Below are 18,678 nucleotides of genomic sequence, written 5' to 3' on the forward strand. Positions count from 1 at the left end.
CTTGGGCAACCCCAACTTGGAAGGACTGGAAGATAACCAATGTCAATCAATATTGATGTAATAAAATTGTTAGTATGAACTTAGAAAGCGCAGTCGTACAGTGATATGTGTTGACAGGTGACGTAATTTCAAACGTCACGGGCTCTAGTACCTTCCGCCTACGTTCCTTTGTACTTTCAGTTTCAGCCCCTCCCTAACTAATCATGAAAGTATCTATGTTCTGCCGCCCCTGTGCACGTTAGGTACTTTTCTCAAACTAATAGTGATTTTGAATCCAAATTCTGCAATTATTTTAGTTAATGTTTGGCCGTATTCTAATAGTTGCAATTAGAGAGATCACAAGTAAATAACTGTGAATATGCGATTCTGCGCATGAGTGCTAGACACGTTTGGAAGGTCGAGGCAAGTCTCAACATCATGAAGCTCGCAATCGCAGCCATTGTCTTCATCTGCGCACTAGCTGGGACGCAGTACGGCACTGCGAACCTCAGATCCTCAATTCTCCATCGGTCTGCTAGTGACAACTCCAGTTGCGCGACTATGGGACTCTTCAGTCCATTATGCAGCACACTGAGCGAAACATCAAACTGCTTCGACATTTGTGGTAAAACTAACATTGCAGATAATTGCTAGCTCTAGACAAACGGGCACAGGATTGTTGACGGCAATGACGCAACTTTCTTCGTAGGCGGAAATGAAACTGCAATCGAAACCGTTGAACTCTGTATCAACAAACCAGGAGGGAAATTCAAAATCGGGGACAGAGTAGAGTGCGTGGCTTCTGTACAAGTAGGTATGGTGAGATATACTATAAAATGTGCTAATTTTGTATTGTTAGGTTAACCTGAGGTAAGACGCTTGGTAGGATACAGCAGAGACACTAACGGTTTCGTGTCTAGATCATCCGCCGATCGGAAATCTGTACTATGATGTTCAAGTCACGTTTACAGGGGGAAGGAAAGTAAGCTGGGGAGATGGAATATGTGGTTCTAGTCCAGAGTATTGCCGCACAAGTAAGACAATTACAGACTACCTAATACTGACTTAATTGGTCTTACATTTCTGTAGCAAACTTAAAGATCAATATGTCTGTACAAATTCCAGACACGTGGTCTTCTTATATAGTGAGATCAAAGTAGTTGGCTATTGCTGCTGTGTCGTAATGGTAACTCGTGATGTGCTACAGGGTCGCGCTCAGGCCCGTCTTGTTCTAAGAGATGGTGTTGGAACTATCTTGTGTCTCAATGGATCTGCTACTCTCGAGAAATGAATTACATGTAGGCGGTGTGATGAACATTGTCACGGGTGGCTGTCTAGATAGCATATACACTAGAACATCGTGAACTCAAGCTTTACTTCAAAATTAGTAAAGTAGTTTAGAATAGCCTCGTACCAGACCCTCTCGCGCCGTCGTGCCCGGTTCCCGTATAACACGACAACGCCGGGGAGGGTCTGGGATCATACCGCCTACTTTCTTCACCTAGTGTCACCTCACGTCATCTAAGTGTCACCCCACGTCACCAACGTCAACACTCTCATGCTCTTAGCTAATTATGAATCCATCCTTCCATTAAAGATATGCTAGCTGTGATATCCGATTGCATACATTCGCTGTTACATTTCGTTCCTGTACAGCTGCATAAGAAGAGATTCATTTTGCTGCATGGAAAGAGATTCATTCACAGAGGGAGCTCGATCTTGAGTTCGATTTACGTTATCTGAAGCTGTGAGGTCCAATGTGATTCGATCAGCAGTCTAGGTAGCTTGGACTAGGGATGCACTAGGCACCGCTCTATTGCTGTGCTAGGCTATGAGAACAATACGAATTGGGAAGCTCGAGTACGATTCGGAAAATTTGGAGCCTGGCAGAGCGTGCCGTTGTAGCAGCGGATTTGTTCCGGCCGCTGATTTGTTTCGACGTAGGGTGCGCCGCGGATTTGTTCTGGGGGGCTCCTATTGCTTTATGGAGCCACACCCTACTGAAAAACACCTAACGCGCGCATGAATGTTACTACTCTAGTCGGGACCCCCTTTCAGAGATTTCTCTCCATTGTTAACAATGGCAGCGATGAATAGGATTGACACTAAAACAGTGAACAATGCGATGTACAAAATGACGACCTAGGTGAAAGATATCGAACGCGCGTTATCCGGGACCTCGCTGTCACAAGTCTAACGTGCGTTATGTGATGAGACACCGGCGACTACAGAGGTAATTAGGAATCATCAAGAGCGTTTACCGAAATTCTATTGTTGTGCCTACATTCTGTACACTCTTACTTAGGTTAAAACAAACCATCGTCTAATTAGGTGGTAGAAGATAGATGCAGAATGAGGATTTATCATTTGCTTATTGCTCCTGCACAGGGATCTGGTAAGCAACTCTTCGGATTGCACGTTTACTCAACATCCCAAATCTTTAGTGACTTAATTTCTAGAAAGTTTGCACAATTTTACTTGTACAAGAATTCGTTTGCTGTGGTATAGTCAATCTCGTACTTCCTCATAATAGCATGATTGGCAGCCTGCACAAACAGTTAGTGTAGAAAATTACTTGTGACAGTAGGTTTCTACTTTTTACCTCTGGAAATGAGACAGACATGACATAGGACATTCTTGTTAGTGAGGCTTCTTCTTGTCCCATTACAGAGTCTAACAATTTGTAGATCTCAAAGCATACACCACTTACCTGTGCATGCAATATACACTGTTAGAAGGTTTGTATACAGTAGTTCACCATGATTACATTGTCGTCACACTCTGACCATCTCTCTGGCAGCCACATCATTTTAGTCCGCTCACGAGACTGTTTTCCCTTGATGAAGAGGTAATGTCTTTCAGAAAAAACTTTTCCGAGGTAGATATCACAAATTGTATCCTGTAGATACAGCATATATTGTACCATGCATTATCTGTTCTAAAGAAAGACATTATTTTCTTTCCTTGAACTTTGGTAGCAGCTGTTGGAATTCTTGTATAGTGAATGACATTGATTGTTTTCTTATTGTTTTGCATTGCTGGACCTTTTTACACAAACTGTATACTAGACTAGCTCATGTAACAGTTTATATCATACGTTAGCAGTGTCTGTAAGATCCACTATCTCTTTAGTTGATGACAGTTGTAGACTGTCAGACTTTCTTTGTACGTGCCTGAAGTGGGTGTACATGCAACATAAGAGTATCATTTTATTACAACATATAAAGTTTCTTAGGCTAAAACAATTATAGTACTAGCTGCTACCTTTTCTTTGCTGGAGATTCAATTTCTGCATGTTGCAGAAGTCTGTAAGCAAACCAAGATCGGATTTCAATGATGTTTTTCTAAATTACAATGGTCATAAACAGCAATCTTAAAATACAATCCATTATCTTTAGTTAACCTCGCTGATAGATTTAATGACAGAACTTCCTAGTGCCTCGTTTCTCATATACTATAAGAAATCGGGTCATTTTTAATTAGCCTTGCACCCACAGACTGATAAGTGACATACCAACAAGGAATATACACCACAACTGGAAGAGTCTAGCTGCTGTGGAGCATCCTGAATAAGCCACAGTATTATTTTAATGCAACACAATATTGACACATAATATAAGGTTACTTGTGATGTCACAACAACATCTTTCCAATCATCTTCTAAAAAGCTTGTCTTTAATTCATTGGCTTCATACGTGAAACAATCCCTGTGAAGAATACGGGTATTGATACTTCATGTTACAACAATAGAACTGTTTCTTTAAATTAACCTGATCTTCTTGAAAACTCCTGGTGATCTTACCATGAGAGGGTCATAATATTTTATTGTTTTTTTGTTTATGTCAATTACCTGAAACAACTTTTCATTGTGAGATAGTTGCAAGCATAATGTTGCACAACTTACACTGCAGCACCAGTGTTTTCTGATATTCCAGTGAATGGGGATCAACAAAAAAATCATAGTTGAAAATGTTACCCTACCACAATAATAACATGTAAATATTATACATAAAAGACAATCATCACTTTGTAAATGTGGAATCGTAGGGTTAGGACTTCTACTTCTTGGTATGAATCTCTCAGTCTGGGGTTGTGATCACATACAGCTTGTAGATGATCTATTGCCTCCAAAGTCTGCATATGCAGTATTGGCTATACCTTTGTGGTGGGCATTTCAGAATCTAATGGAACAGTTATCAGTAAAACTTTTAGTTTTTAGCGCAACAATGATTTTGACTAAAATACTACGTGAAGTAGCAGATGGTACACCTATTTCTGTGTAATCGTCTTTAGTTGTAGGGGGTTGGATATGGAAATATGTAATAAATCTAAAAATGTATAACACACACACACACACACACACACACACACACACACACACACACACACACACACACACACACACACACACACACACACACAAGCACGTACACACACACACACACACACACACACACACACACACACACACACACACACACACACACACACACAAGCACGTACACACACACACACACACACACACACACACACACACACACACAGACAAACACACACACACACACACACACACACACACGCACGTACACACACACACATACACACACACACACACACACACACACACACACACACACACACACACACACACAGTGGTACCACTAATACCAACACCAGTACCTACACCACCAACACCAACAGCATGGCCACCACCATGATCACTTTTCTACAGATTCTCTTACAAAGTGTCTTTTAGTCCATCTTGTGACTGATTGGGGACCCTGGTTAGCAATCTTGACAAAGAAGTAAGTGCTCAATGCTTTGACAAATTTGCCCTGCAAAGCAGCAGTGCATCTATTAGTTATGACTCAGTCATGATATTATTTCATTGAACTTTAATGTACCTTTTGCTGTGCATCAGTCTCCCATAAATTTGAGAGAGCATTAATGAGCTATAAAAAGAAAATTAATGTTACTCTGAACTTAGTCTGATCGTGTAGAAGTGATCATACAGTGTCATTTAACCAACGGTTTGGTTGAAGTCTTAAAAGGTCACGAAACTTTACTTCTCCGGTGACTGAATACATGAATGGTGTGTCATCATCAATTCTTTGGAATGTGGTGCTCATCTATACATAATACAAGGAAGTGCACAGAAATCTCAGTCATAGGTATTGTTTGCAAAATTGCAAGAGAACCATGTGCTCAATGTCCAGCTTGTCCTGTCTGGTTAAGTGAAAAAATAAATCATGTTTCTGGTCACTTGGAGGACTTTCTACACACGATTAATCAGACAATCAATTTGTAGACAACTCTTTTATTCGATGACAGATGTACCAATATTGCTATTTTCTAGAACTTCAAATGTTTGAATGGCAGGTATGTTCACTAGGCTACCTATGGTTAAAGCAGCTAACGTTAGTTTGTAGTTAGTGCTTAGATTTTATAGAGCAATGACCCATTGTATCTGTAGATATTGATACTGAATGCCTGTTGTCAACATCTGTGTTACCTGTGGTCAACAACTTCAATAAGCGATTAACAAGTCAGTGCACCGACTACAATGGTATTACTACCTTTTTCTATGATGTCCAGGCTCTCATAATGATTTTCTGCATAATGGGCAAGAAGCAATGGCATATCATGGACAGCTGCATGATTGTTTGGTTCGATGACAACATCAAAGCAATCAGCAGTGCCAGATGCACTACTGACTATTCTTATGTCGTAAGACAACACTGTTGCCAGTGCTAGTACTGTAATGTGGTCTCCCCATGATCCATCCTTTTTTAGAGTGGCCAAATATTGACACCAGTCCCCACCAGTGACAAAGTGGCTCATGTCCAGTGGTTGACCATTTGAATCCTGTGCAAACAAATTTAAATTGTCAACTTTCCAATACTGATGGAAATGGTTTACAGTAAATGGACAATTTGTAAGGTGCTTCACTGTGAGAGCTCGTAGTTCCCTGTAGTTGTACTTTTGTTTGGCTCCTACTCTTTGAAGCTGGTCTGATACAGCATGAAAGAGACAGTTCCCGTCAGGAGGTGTTGTCCCTCTTAGTTTGAGGCCAGACACTTGTAGTCTTTCAGAAAGTAGCTGTTTATTGTCACATGTTGCTTTATTGTCTGAAGATGATTGCATAGAAGCAATCTGAATGTTCAACAGAAAGCTGGTTGCTTTTGAGTCTAGTGACACAAATGTAATATATAATACAAACATACATACATACATACATACATACATACATACATACATACATACATACCTACCTACCTATACCTACATACATATAAATTTTTTGTTGTTGTTACAAGAGCCTCTAGGGCCCAGGTTATGTACAGTCACTATGCACTTGCTGCGATGTAACTGTAGAACCAACAGTCACTATATGTACTTGCTATGATGTAAGTAACTCTAGTACCAGCAGTCACTATGTACTTGCTACAATGAGCGATAGTCACTCTGTACTTGTTTATATGCGTACATACGTATGTACATACATGCATACATACATACATACAGTTTAAGGAAAGTTGATACTGCTTAGATTGCTCTCCTGCTGTCCCAGACAAATTTCCTTGGCATAATTATCACAATAAGTAATTATGCATACCACGAGTACACTGTAGGTTCTGAGTTTACTAGTTTCTTGACTTGATTGCTGCTGGCTCTGCATGTGTTGTATTGTAATATCGTTAGGATTTTCTAGACAATCATCACATCAAATGTATCTTTGAACAGACAAGTTTTTGTATGCCCTACCTGAATGATTGGTAACCGCACTTGAATGCCCTGAAAGAAAAGCGATCATGTAATGTAAATTTCAGTATAATTTTGAGATCAAAATCTTTTACCCACTGATGTAAATTTACTGTCTGAAACACAGTACATGTACCAAATTTCTTTCTTGTTTCAAAAATATTGCTATTAACTTACCAAACGTAAGTGCTTATGGTGATACAGTGTGCAATATTATCATATTCTGCATTGTCAGAAGAAAGTATGTTCTATTATCGCAGTTAATTAATTAGTTAGTTTCACACATGGAGATGGTACTTTTCAATGTACTAACATGCCTTTTGTAAAGTAGACATAATGCTCTTTTCCCACAAACAAAGGAGATATACCTGATGGTACAGATGGTTGGCTTAACTCCTGTCGTTGATGGAACGGTTTAAGTCTCGTGGCATTGTATAGGGTTTTACATATAGCATCATTCTGCTTTCTCACATAATATCTTCCTTTGCCAGCTCTCTCGGCAATCTCATATGGGCCTTTCCAACTCTGCTCATACTTGCTTCCTTTACGAGAAAGTTTTTTTGTGTTCTGTAGTAGAACATTGTCACCAACCTGCTCACACATCAACATTATTTATTAAACCATAACGTTTCTGAATGAAGGATTGCATTAACAAATCACCTTGTATTCTTCTTTTTTATGTCTGGCGTCATACTGCTGTTTCTGTCGTTTTTGTGCTTCTAAGATGTTTTTCTTCTCGTTGGTGTCCACCATCTTTCGCAATTGGACCATTTGTTGTACAGACAAATCAAGTTCATCATCAGTAACAGTGAAAGTCATGACATCATCTGTGATTTCTAAGGCAGAAAAGGAAAATGTTTGCATTCTAAAAGTCTGTATGACTATGGAAAAAACACTACAAGGCATAAAACACAGAACCCTTAATTAATGCAAAATGACTCTGAACAAAGGTACATAACATACAATAGACAGCTGAAACTAAAAAAAATAATTGGAGTCACTGCATGATTACATATAAATAGTGATCAGAAAAGTGTCTTAGCGTCCTCCGAAAACTATACTAGGAATTGCTATTGGTAGAAGCTATCTTGCTATAGCTTCTGCCTTGTGTGACAATCAGATCAGAAATAGAATTACTGAGTCTACCAGGTATGTTCAGGCTTTCTAGTAATGAGAGTGAACAATAGACATGGTGAATCTGATGTAATGAGTACTAGTCAATACGACTAAGCTCAATTCTGACTTTGTGTCTCCATAAACCAATTTCTGCTGTACAAGAGCAACCTCATATAGCACATCTAGATGTAATTGTCACTCATTGATTACACTACACTTTTTGCTTTTCCTCTCTTGTTGTAATGCTTATATACATGAGTTTGTCTTCAAAGTACTTGGCTGAGGTTTTTTGCAGTAAGATACCCATAGACATACATACTGCAAGTACATAGATTTTGGTACACATACATTTTTGGTTACAAGCGCCTGCATGGTCTATGATTATATACACAGAGAAACAGAAAGAATTACAGAAATTTTGCTGAAAACCTTTCAAATAGTTATGAAAAGCGATGCAACTGCAATTTTTGTCCGAGAGAGTAGCAAATGTCTTTTGTCATTAGCGTCATGTACATACATACATACATACATGCATACATACACAGTTCTTACCTTTTGGCTTTGCTAGCAGATCAACAGGAAGTCTTGCGTCTTGTCCATAAAGGAGGAAAAATGGCGAATATTTTGATGATGATTGTTTGCTGGTATTATATGCAAACAATACCGAGTCCAAGTACTTGAACCAGTCACCCTGGTTCTCTCCAACCATCTTCAGAAGGGATCTTTGTAGCATCTGATTGAATTTCTCAATCAGGCCGTTGGTTTGGGGATGGTAGGCTGTTGAAATTAGATGGTTGACTCCTGTTGTTTCAAACAATTTGTGGTTGAGGCAATTGACAAATTCCCTGCCTTGGTCTGACATAACAAGCACGGGCAGTCCGTGTCGGCAAAAAAATTTGTAAGGAATTGTGCAACTTCTACAGCAGACTTAGTGTACAATGCAGCAGCTTCTGCCCATTTTGTATAGTAGTCCATACAAGTAATGATGTATCTAAAAACACGTATTAATATGTGTGTGTGTGTGTGTGTGTGTGTGTGTGTGTGTGTGTGTGTGTGTGTGTGTGTGTGTGTGTGTGTGTGTGTATGTGTGGTGTGTGTGTGTGTGTGTGTGTGTGTGTGTGTGTGTGTGTGTGTGTGTGTGTGTGTGTGTGTGTGTGTGTGTGTGTGTGTTAATTGTTGCACAATGTGTAAATGCATGAATGTGACTCAGATCTCACTTGTGCCCAGTAGGTGTTGCAGGCAGTGGACCCACAAGATCTACCCCAATTCGATGCCAAGCACTCTTCACTGGGATGGAAGTAAGCTCTGAGGAAGTTTTAGAAAACTTTGGATTTGCCTAGAATAGATCAATAAGAGCTGATAACATTAAACATGCAGCTGTTGTAGATCATAGTCGTTTGACAAGGACGTACTCTACTTATAATTTATTATGTGTCGTTATGCCCCTCCATAATGGCAAATGGAGTCTTTACCCCCATCTGGGTGCCCACCAACCCGGCAGGTGAGCTCATCAGGGTACATGTTTCTGTGTAGTCCACATGGCAATGACTGGCCAATTCGATATAGATTGCAGGCATTACAATGACCGCGAACTCAATACAGCACGCCTAGTGGATATTAATTAATGAACACCAGGAAAGCACTGAATATCATCGTCAACGGACCGTTCGTCAGACCACAGAAACTCCCCAACGACTGAAACGAGTCATAGTCTCATGGAAAAGCTAGAGAAACATGAGAAAGAAAGACAGACAAGTTTCATAATTTACTGTCGTCACTGGGGTTTGAACCCCAAACCATGGAGTGGTATAGCCATTGTCACTAACCACTAAGCCATTATCATTATTATTATTATTATTATTATTATTATTATTATTATTATGTAGATTCCAGGTATTTTTGCTAAGTTTGAGTTGTCCTACCTTTTGACATGTCTCACACGTCTTGATGTACTGGTCAATGTCTTCATAAATGGCATGCCAAAAATACCTGGAGCATACTTTTTCTCGGGTTTTGTCTCTGCCAAAGTGACAGCCTCCCATGTGATTGTCATGGATCGACTGAAGAATCTGCTCCCTCAACTCCTTGTTTTGAATCCACTGTCTCTTGATCTTTTTACTCTCACTGTTGCTTTCGGAGTAGTACAGAACTCCACTGTGCAGGGTCACCCTCTCACCTCTCAGCTGCGGTGGTCTTCCAGGATCTTCCAAGATCTTGAGGTGTAAACACCCTGCTGCATGCGCAAAGACGAACAGACGACAGTTTGCTTCTGTATGTACTTTATACAGTAAGGAAATAGACTCTCCTTGTAACCATTGCCTAAAACAATATATATTTCTTGTGATTTCTTGACCACACCCTTAATGCATCCAATACTCTTGTACCGATTAGGAAAACAAACAAAACGTTTTTATTATTATTGTTATTGTTATTATTACATTATTGTTGTTGTTGTTAAACATGACAAACCAAAAGAACACAACAACTTTATTGATATCATACTAAGAATAAGCCAACCATACTACAACCAATTTAAAAAGAATTACTATTATTATCATTATCATAACACCAAATATTTATCTCAACTCACAGCAGCAGAGAATCTATCAACTCCACTGCATTATTGCATCAAACAGCTCATGCCAGCAGCTCACATATGCCCAACATAATTAAACACTCAGTTCAGTAATGTACCTCAGTAACCTGGGTTAGTATATAGAGTTAATAATAACACATAAACTTTCAAATGATCAACAAATTAGACAATTCTATATTCATTCACTCAACTGCATTAAATTGTCAATTAATTAATTAAAGCATGAAGGTACACACAAGAAATTTTATGCACATGCAGATCTAAACTAACTGCTACAACAGTATATTATAGCCTAAAACACAAGCAGAAGACTACAAACGAATTTCTATTCAAAATCACTGCATGCGGTAAACCCAAAATACCAAACTATTACTAAAGGTCTACACATTTGATTCTTCAAAAGCGTCAAAAACATGTCTAGATACTCATTCCATACCTTTCACTGTCATAGCCTGCCGTACGTCTATTCACACTAGATAATTATCTAGTGAATTAATTAATTATCTAGTGATCGGAGAGTACAAGCCACGGCTAGATCGGGACAGTTTACAGCTGCAGGTTGTTGCGTAGACTACAAAGAAGCCTCTGAAGCCTGTACAAGCTTTAGCATGGCCAAAGGAACAGAAATAAATGTTTGACATGTAATACGCATGCGCTAAACAATTTCTAGGCGTCGGCAATTCTACCCCGCCCCGGAACAAATCCGCGGAAGAAGACAACGTAAAACAGCGTCTGGAAATCCGAGGGACAACATGTGCGCAAGCGTACGCTTGCGCATTTGATCAACCGGAACAAATCCGCTGGTACACCGTCAGCTAGACACGGTGTTGACTTCCGCTTTAGAGTCTCTTGGAGAGTAAGTCCTCTTTCCCATATAGGTTGGCAATTAGGTAGAGCTTGCGTAGGGACAGAATACCAACATTGAAAGGAAACAAGTAGAGTACGAATGGAAGGTCAAGTCGATTGCAAGACATTCCGTGTGACACATGAGACTAACTATTTAACTAATCGTATTAGTAGCCTGAGGCTTGATGACATACGAGCTAAGTTGACCATCTAATAGCATAAACGGTAGTCGGTATGATCCCAGACCCTCTCCGGCGTTGTCGTGTTATACGGGAACCGGGCACGACGGCGCGACAGGGTCTGGTACGAGGCTAGTTTAGAACTTGCTTAGATGTTTGTGTGCAATAGTTAGGCTTTGTATTATTGTTTCTATACCATTGGGCCAGATCTTTAGGATAGTCAACTATGATAGTATCTGAAACAAAGTCTTGGTTTTGTTGTTGTTGTTATTGTTATTATTATTATTGTTGTTTGTTTATATGTAATATAGTCGCAGTGTTTTAGTTATTAATTGTGTTGTGCTTGTTTTTTATTATATATATATATATATATATATATATATATATATATATATATATATATATATATATATATGTACGAAACCTCTTGCAGAAGTAGAGCTACAAGCCACAAATACTACTGATGGATTCTAGGAGTAACTAGCTCACTGGCCTGTTTATCGCACGGGCAGATTAGACTAGTACTGCAATGCGTGAACCTCCGTCGAGCGTCGCTTCAAATGAAAGCTACGAAGCACTATTCATTGGGAGTAGCTTCTATCCGGAGTGGAGCAAATTTGTCTTTCCCTCAACCAGTCTCGTGTACGTACGAAGAGTGTATCCAAACACCACGGCTGCCGACTGCTCCTTCCATCGACCGTAGACAGGACAGAAGCCGGTTCTAATTTTTCCAAAGCTATAGCTATAAATTCTGTATGTCTTTGTGTACCGCTTTTACAATCTAAACTGTCTATATAAATGCATGTTGTATCAATTTACGCCAATATGGGATTAAACACATACTGAGTTCAGCAAATCACCCAAAATCTCAGGGCCAGCTTGAGCGTCAGAATCAGTTGGTGGATAATATTCCTTGTGTAATAGAGGAGAAGCCATATTCTTGGCCTAGAGCAGTCGCGGTAGTACAGTTTGCACATAATACCGCAGTGAATGCTACCACTGGATATACTCCTCATGAGTTATTGTTGGTCAGGCATCACGACGTCCAGAGACACTGTTAGCGAGACAGCTATCACTATCAGGAAGATTGTCAGACGAGGATTGGGAAAATGACGAGACACACAAAGAAATGGCTAGGAGGCGAGCGGTAAATACGACTCAGAAAATGGATAAATATTTAGAAGTGTAAGAAGGAGGATTGCTCAGTGTCAAGAAAAACGGAAGGTACGAGCTATACAACGAGGTGTCCCATATGAAGTGAGACAAGTGGTACGAAGAGAGTTGTCACCAGCTAAAAGGAGATTAGGGAAACTTTCACCATACAAGAGTTCTAGATATGTGATAATCGAAAAACAAGGAGACACATATTGGTGTCGTGAAATTGAAGGGACAAACCCACGAACCATTCAAAGGCATTACAACGACTTAGAACTAGCTCAGGAAGGAACATTATCGTGGGAGAAGAACATCATGGATCAGAGGAGGACGGACAGTGAATTGGATACAGAAGATGACTTTGGTGGACCGGTATCACAAGACCAGAGAGAGCAGCCTGAAGAATATAGAAGACGGTATCCAATGAGACAAAGACGTTGTGTGAGACATCTCACACCAGACCCATACGCTAACAGATATGAAGAGATCGTATATCGGTACACGGATGAGGATGACGAAGATTTTTAAATGGCACGGTGAACCTAATTTTGTAGGGGGAGGAGTGTCATAAGTAGTGTTGCGCATGCGTGTAGGATGTATATATAAGTTGGGTTTCCGAATACAGATTCAGTCTTGTGTTGTGTTACCGAAGCCTACGCTTAGTCATCACATTATTATATATATGTACGCAACTTCTTGCAGAAGTAGAGCTACAAGCCACAAATACTACTGATGTATTTTATAAGTAACTAGCTCACTGGCCCGTTTATGGCACGGGCAGATTAGGCTATTAGTTGTTATTGTACGCATTTACAAAGCATTGTGACATAACAAAGGCATGTGGACAACAATGAATGACTTAGGAAAAACAAAACTGTATACGCTATGAGATGAAGCCCAATTAATGTTTCTTTCTTTAAATTGAGTCTATCAGGGGCGCTCAGTCTCCTTGCTGAATGACAAACCTCACAAAGGTAGTTCTACAGCACTGTGTCGTTCTACGTTGCACCCCCAAAAGGAAAACCGACTGAAGCTGGAAGCCGACGCCACCCTACCCATGTTCTTACCCATGACGAGTTAAGCCTGTACCCCAAATTTTAGCCTCTTGCGTGATCCGGTCTAGCTGGCTCTCAAACTTATACAGCTAGACAAATACCATCTATTTAGTAGTATAGTTGATCAGGCAGAAACAAGCAAAGTGACGATGCATGCAGAATAGTGCCTGGCGTGCAGCAGGTGTAGGAAAGAAATACCCATGCACAGTTGTACTTTCGCACTCTAGTGTCACGGGTTGAGAATCTAGTATCGATTTACCCATCTTTAGAATAAAATCCTTAACATGCCGTCAGTATCTATATTACTAAGTATAGATATTACTACATATATATGGAACTCGATCTCTTTGCTCTGGACGTAGTTTGATGTTTAAGAGGAGCAAAATCAATTAGAGCTTGCTCATTTACCACAGTCTGATGAAACTGCTGGATAGCATTGTGACGTAAGAATGACATGTACACATCTATGCGTGTACGTTAATGCAATTTGTGGTCTAGCAAACGTGTGAGGTCGTTTGTGGAAAGAAAAGACACATTTCGGCATTTGTGTCTTTAGTGAGCATGTTCAGTGATACTTTTTCCAATTTTCTTGCACCAGAAACGCTCTTTTATGTCACGGTTTGCCAATCAATTAAGCGGAAACTGGTCCATCAACAAAACGTCGTGCGTCTTTAACGTCTCGCACATCGACCCTATTGTCGACGACTTTAGTATTGCTTTTAAGGCTGTCGTCGGGCTCTTGCATGCTTTCAACACCATTTTGGGTGTCGTCGGAAACGTTTCGATCATTTTTGTCTTGTACAAGAACGGACGTCGTCGACTCGAGTATCCTTCCAACGTCTGCATGTTGAACGTCGTCGTCATCGATTTGTTCTACTTTTTTGTCTGCCATTCCATCATCATGTGGAATGTTTTCAGAGAAGGAACGTGAAGAACTGGCAATGTCATGTGTCGCATTAACGGAGGCCTCAACTGCATGGTTACCTCACCGCCTGCTACAGCTTGCCTCTCATCAGTCTCGAGATACAGCTGAATCTCACCTATCCGATTAAGCCAAGGTATTTGTCCGTCGGCAGAGTCAAATTTTCTCGCGTATTTCTGGACGTTCTCGTTCCTTTGCGCCATTCTACCCATTTTTGTAATCAACGAGTACGTCGTCTACCGCAATCCGTTAGTGTGCGGTCCCAGTCTCAACTACAACACCTGGGCACAACAACTACATTCATGATTGCAGCCTCACACTGCATCTGGGGCAAGGCTAAACATTAATACCGTCCACTACTAATAAAACGAATAGAAGAGTTAGATATAAATGCAGGTTATATTCAACAAACGATTCAGCTTAATTAATTAAGTAATAAATTTATGCAATTGTAATTGTAATTAGTGACTCTAAACAGCTATATTATTATGCAGAGATTTGCTGATTTCATTTCGCAGATATGAGGCTGTCTAATGGTTTAGTACACAAATCTAGATTTGTAATACGAAATTTGAACATTCGTGGCTTCTATATTTATCGTGCGCCAAGGGCCACGGAGCTGGGGGACTAAGGGGGCACGGGCAGCCCCAACTTGGAGGGACTGGAACATAACCAATGTCAATCAATATTGATGTAATAAAATTGTTAGTATGACCTAGGAAGAGCAGTTATACGGTGATATGTGTTGACAGGTTAGAACGTCACGTGCTCTAATACCGCCTACGTCCTTTTGGTTTCAGCCCCTCCCCAACTGATCGTGAAAGTATCTACGTTCCACCGCCCCTGTGCACGATATGTATTTTTGTCAAACTAACAGTGATTTGAATCCGAATTCTGCAATTATTTTAGTTAATGTTTGGCAGTATTCTAATATTTGCAATTAGAGATATCGCAAGGAAATAACTGTGGATATGCGATTCTGCGCGCGTATGCGCTAAATGCGATTGGAAGGTCGAGGCAAGTCTCGACATCATGAAGCTCGCAATCGCAGCCATTGTTTTCATCTGCGCGCTAGCTGGGACGCACTACGGTACTGCAAACCTTAGATCCTCAATTCTCCATCGGTCTACTAGTGACAACTCCAGTTGCGCGGCTATGGGACTCTTCAATCCATTATGTAGCACACCGAACGAAACATCAAACTGCCTCAACATTTGTGGTAAAACTAACATTGCAGATAATTGCTAGTTTTAGACAAACGGGCACAAGATTGTTGACGGCAGTGGCGACGGAACTGGGGGGGCCGTGGGGGCACGTGCCCCCACAAAATGCTCTCCGTTATCTTAGGGTTAGGGTAACCCTAACCCTAACCCTAACCCTAAGGCATAGAGTTAGCAGTGTTCTTGGATTTCTATGGCCTGACAAACCGTTGTGCCCCCCCACTCAGCAGAGGCTTCCTTCGCCTATGGTTGACGGCAATGACGCAACTTTCTTCTTAGGCGGAAATGAAACTGCAATCAAAACCGTTGAATTCTGTGTCAACAAACCAGGAGGGATATTCAAAATCGGAGACACATTACAGTGCGTGGCTTCTGTACAAGTAGGTATGGTGAGATATACTATAAATGTGCTAATTTTGTGCTAAGTTAACCTGAATTAAGACGCTTAGTCGGATATACAGTAGGGACACTAGCGGTTTGGTGTTTAGATCATCCGCCGATCGGAAATCTGTACTATGATGTTCAAGCCACGTTTACAGGGGGAAGGAGTGCAAACTTTGGAGGTGGACTATGTAGTTCTAGTCCTGATTCTTGCCGCACAAGTAAGACAATTACAGACTACCTAATACTGACTTAATTGGTCTTACATTTCTGTAGCAAACTTAAAGTTCAATATATCTCAACTAATTCCAGACACGTGGTCTTCTTATATAGTGAGATAAAAGTGGTTGGTTATTGCTGCTGTGTCGTAATGGTAACTCGTGATGTGCTACAGGGTCTCGTTCAGGGCCATCTTGATATAAGAGATGGTTTTGGACTTATCTTGTGTCTCAATGGATCTGGTACTCTCGAGAAATAAATTACGTGAAGGCGGTGTGATGAACATTGTTACGGGTGACTGTCTAGATAGCGTATACACTAGAACAGCGTGAACTGAAGCTTTACTTCAACATTAGTAAAGTAGTTTAGAATTTGCTGATATGTTTGTATACAATAGTTAGGCTTTGTATTATTGTTTCTATACCATTGGACCAGATCTTTAGGATAGTCAACTATGATAGTATCTGAAACAAAGTCTGGGTTTTATTTGTTGTTGCTGTTGTTATTGTTATTGTTATTGCTGTTTGTTTAAATGTAATATAGTCGCGGTGTTTTAGTTATTACTTGTGTTGTGCTTGTTTTGTTATTATTGTTGTTGTTATTGTTGTAGTCTGTTTTAGATGTAATAGTAGTGGTGTTTTAGTTAATTGTGTTGTGCTTATTTGTTTTTGTTGTGGTGGTGGTGATTGTTGTTGTGGTTGTTGTTGTTGTTCTGGTGGCCCGGTTGTGGTGATGGTGGTGTTGGTGTTGGTATTGGTCGTACTGATAGTCGTCATTGTAATTATAAGTCTGGTTTATACAGTAAGCACTTGAAGCAATTAATACTTGCCTCAAAATTGCTTAGATCTTTATGGTTATCTATAGACACACGATATGACTTGACTGCTATGTTTCAGGGTGATCTTAGTAATGCAGATTCTGAGAACACGCACTATGCAAAAATAAGTTCTGTCAATCTTACTGGCTGCATACAACGCAGTGAGTTGTGAATTTATTAGTTTTATCAGGTGGTGGGACTAAGGAGAATGGACTAAGGAAGATGCTGATTGGAGATATGAAAACACGTTTCAACGACCAAGACTTTTGTAATTGCTTGAATGCTTGTGAAAATATGGAAGAGCTGTACAAACAGGTGGTTTACCTTTTAACAACTTGTGGAGAGGTTAACGCCTCTGGACTTGTTGTAAGGCTTTGCTAAAGTTTGGTTTCGATTTAATTTACTATACTAAACAGCCATATTTTTAGTTCATCTTATAAATTTACATTTTATCTATTATTTCTATTTTTATTTAGCTGTTGCAGATAACATATGCTTGTACTTTTAAAGATATTGACAACATCTAATTAGACTGTGAATACTGAAAGATTTAGATACACGTACAGCATTCTTCAAGGAAACAAAGGGAGAAGTATGCAGGGCGCCAATGAGTCAAAATTAATTCTGCGTGTGATTCTCTATTCCTAGTTCAGCGGCGTGTCTAGCCGGGGGCGCGAGAGGCTCGCGCCACCCCCTCAAATATTATCGACCTTGACTTTCTGTTCAAGAGGTCATCTTTCTCCTCAGAATGCGAGTACCGATTTGCCGTCTATACACGCCAATTTTCCTGCCCGGGCGAATTTTTTTTGGGCCGCGGTTTGGACTTAGCCTCTAGAGCGAACAGTGGGCTGGTAGTACGAGGCTAGCGGCGCGGCTCCTCCCATAAGTGTCCAGTGGTTAGAGTTGTCATTGATAACAAATAGAGGCTTTTCATTGTCTGACAATGTCCATTGCTGTAATGAAATATCATTGTCAATCTCAAGCTTATTTTCATTTGAGGAGATTGTGCTCTTTCACCTTTTTCCAGTTACTCACACCATCATATCCACACAACTTGTACTTTTCCATGAAGAGGCTATCAACCAGTTCAATCTAGAAGTGAACATAGGTTATTTCAAGATGTGAATCTACTTTTGCATTAGATAAACTACTGTACTACAGTTATTTCTAATAAACTGCAGACTGACATGCACGGACACAGGCACATGCATGATAACATTCGTATACATGCCTGCACACATATACTTTCTTAAACCTTGATTTGGTTTACCCAGTATGGTTTTGGGAGACTGCCAATTGCACACACACACACACACACACACACACACACACACACACACACACACACACACACACACACACACACACACACACACACACACACACACACACACACACACACACACACACACACACACACACACACACACA

At 40.2% G+C, this 18,678-nt stretch overlaps 4 protein-coding genes across 4 annotated transcripts; 2 read left to right on the top strand and 2 right to left on the bottom strand.

Annotated features, from left to right (window-relative positions):
* Nucleotides 1-390: 390 nt before the first annotated feature.
* Nucleotides 391-1,634, top strand: LOC134192494 (uncharacterized). Its single transcript, XM_062661233.1, has 5 exons — nt 391-604; nt 689-793; nt 900-1,013; nt 1,069-1,124; nt 1,187-1,634. Exons 1-5 carry the CDS (start codon nt 418-420, stop codon nt 1,268-1,270), a joined length of 546 nt encoding a protein of 181 aa, XP_062517217.1. The 5' UTR covers nt 391-417; the 3' UTR covers nt 1,271-1,634.
* A 630-nt stretch (nt 1,635-2,264) lies between these two features.
* On the bottom strand, nt 2,265-3,991 carry LOC134192228 (uncharacterized). The gene is made up of 11 exons (XM_062660942.1): nt 3,884-3,991; nt 3,750-3,829; nt 3,605-3,686; nt 3,494-3,544; nt 3,383-3,433; nt 3,244-3,323; nt 3,077-3,152; nt 2,941-3,023; nt 2,747-2,876; nt 2,582-2,689; nt 2,265-2,525 (listed from the first exon to the last, which is right to left on the bottom strand). Exons 1-11 carry the CDS (start codon nt 3,938-3,940, stop codon nt 2,454-2,456), a joined length of 870 nt encoding a protein of 289 aa, XP_062516926.1. The 5' UTR covers nt 3,941-3,991; the 3' UTR covers nt 2,265-2,453.
* A 78-nt stretch (nt 3,992-4,069) lies between these two features.
* On the bottom strand, nt 4,070-6,123 carry LOC134192536 (uncharacterized). Its single transcript, XM_062661275.1, has 9 exons — nt 5,899-6,123; nt 5,556-5,844; nt 5,438-5,491; nt 5,317-5,376; nt 5,178-5,254; nt 4,992-5,108; nt 4,884-4,931; nt 4,722-4,814; nt 4,070-4,160 (listed from the first exon to the last, which is right to left on the bottom strand). Exons 1-9 carry the CDS (start codon nt 6,121-6,123, stop codon nt 4,098-4,100), a joined length of 1,026 nt encoding a protein of 341 aa, XP_062517259.1. The 3' UTR covers nt 4,070-4,097.
* A 9,509-nt stretch (nt 6,124-15,632) lies between these two features.
* On the top strand, nt 15,633-17,686 carry LOC134192332 (uncharacterized). The gene is made up of 5 exons (XM_062661057.1): nt 15,633-15,829; nt 16,110-16,214; nt 16,319-16,432; nt 16,488-16,543; nt 16,606-17,686. The coding sequence occupies exons 1-5, from the start codon at nt 15,643-15,645 to the stop codon at nt 16,687-16,689; spliced, it is 546 nt and encodes a 181-aa protein (XP_062517041.1). The 5' UTR covers nt 15,633-15,642; the 3' UTR covers nt 16,690-17,686.
* Nucleotides 17,687-18,678: the final 992 nt, after the last annotated feature.

This window comes from Corticium candelabrum, chromosome 16 (assembly GCF_963422355.1).
Source record: "Corticium candelabrum chromosome 16, ooCorCand1.1, whole genome shotgun sequence".
Classification (NCBI taxonomy): domain Eukaryota; kingdom Metazoa; phylum Porifera; class Homoscleromorpha; order Homosclerophorida; family Plakinidae; genus Corticium; species Corticium candelabrum.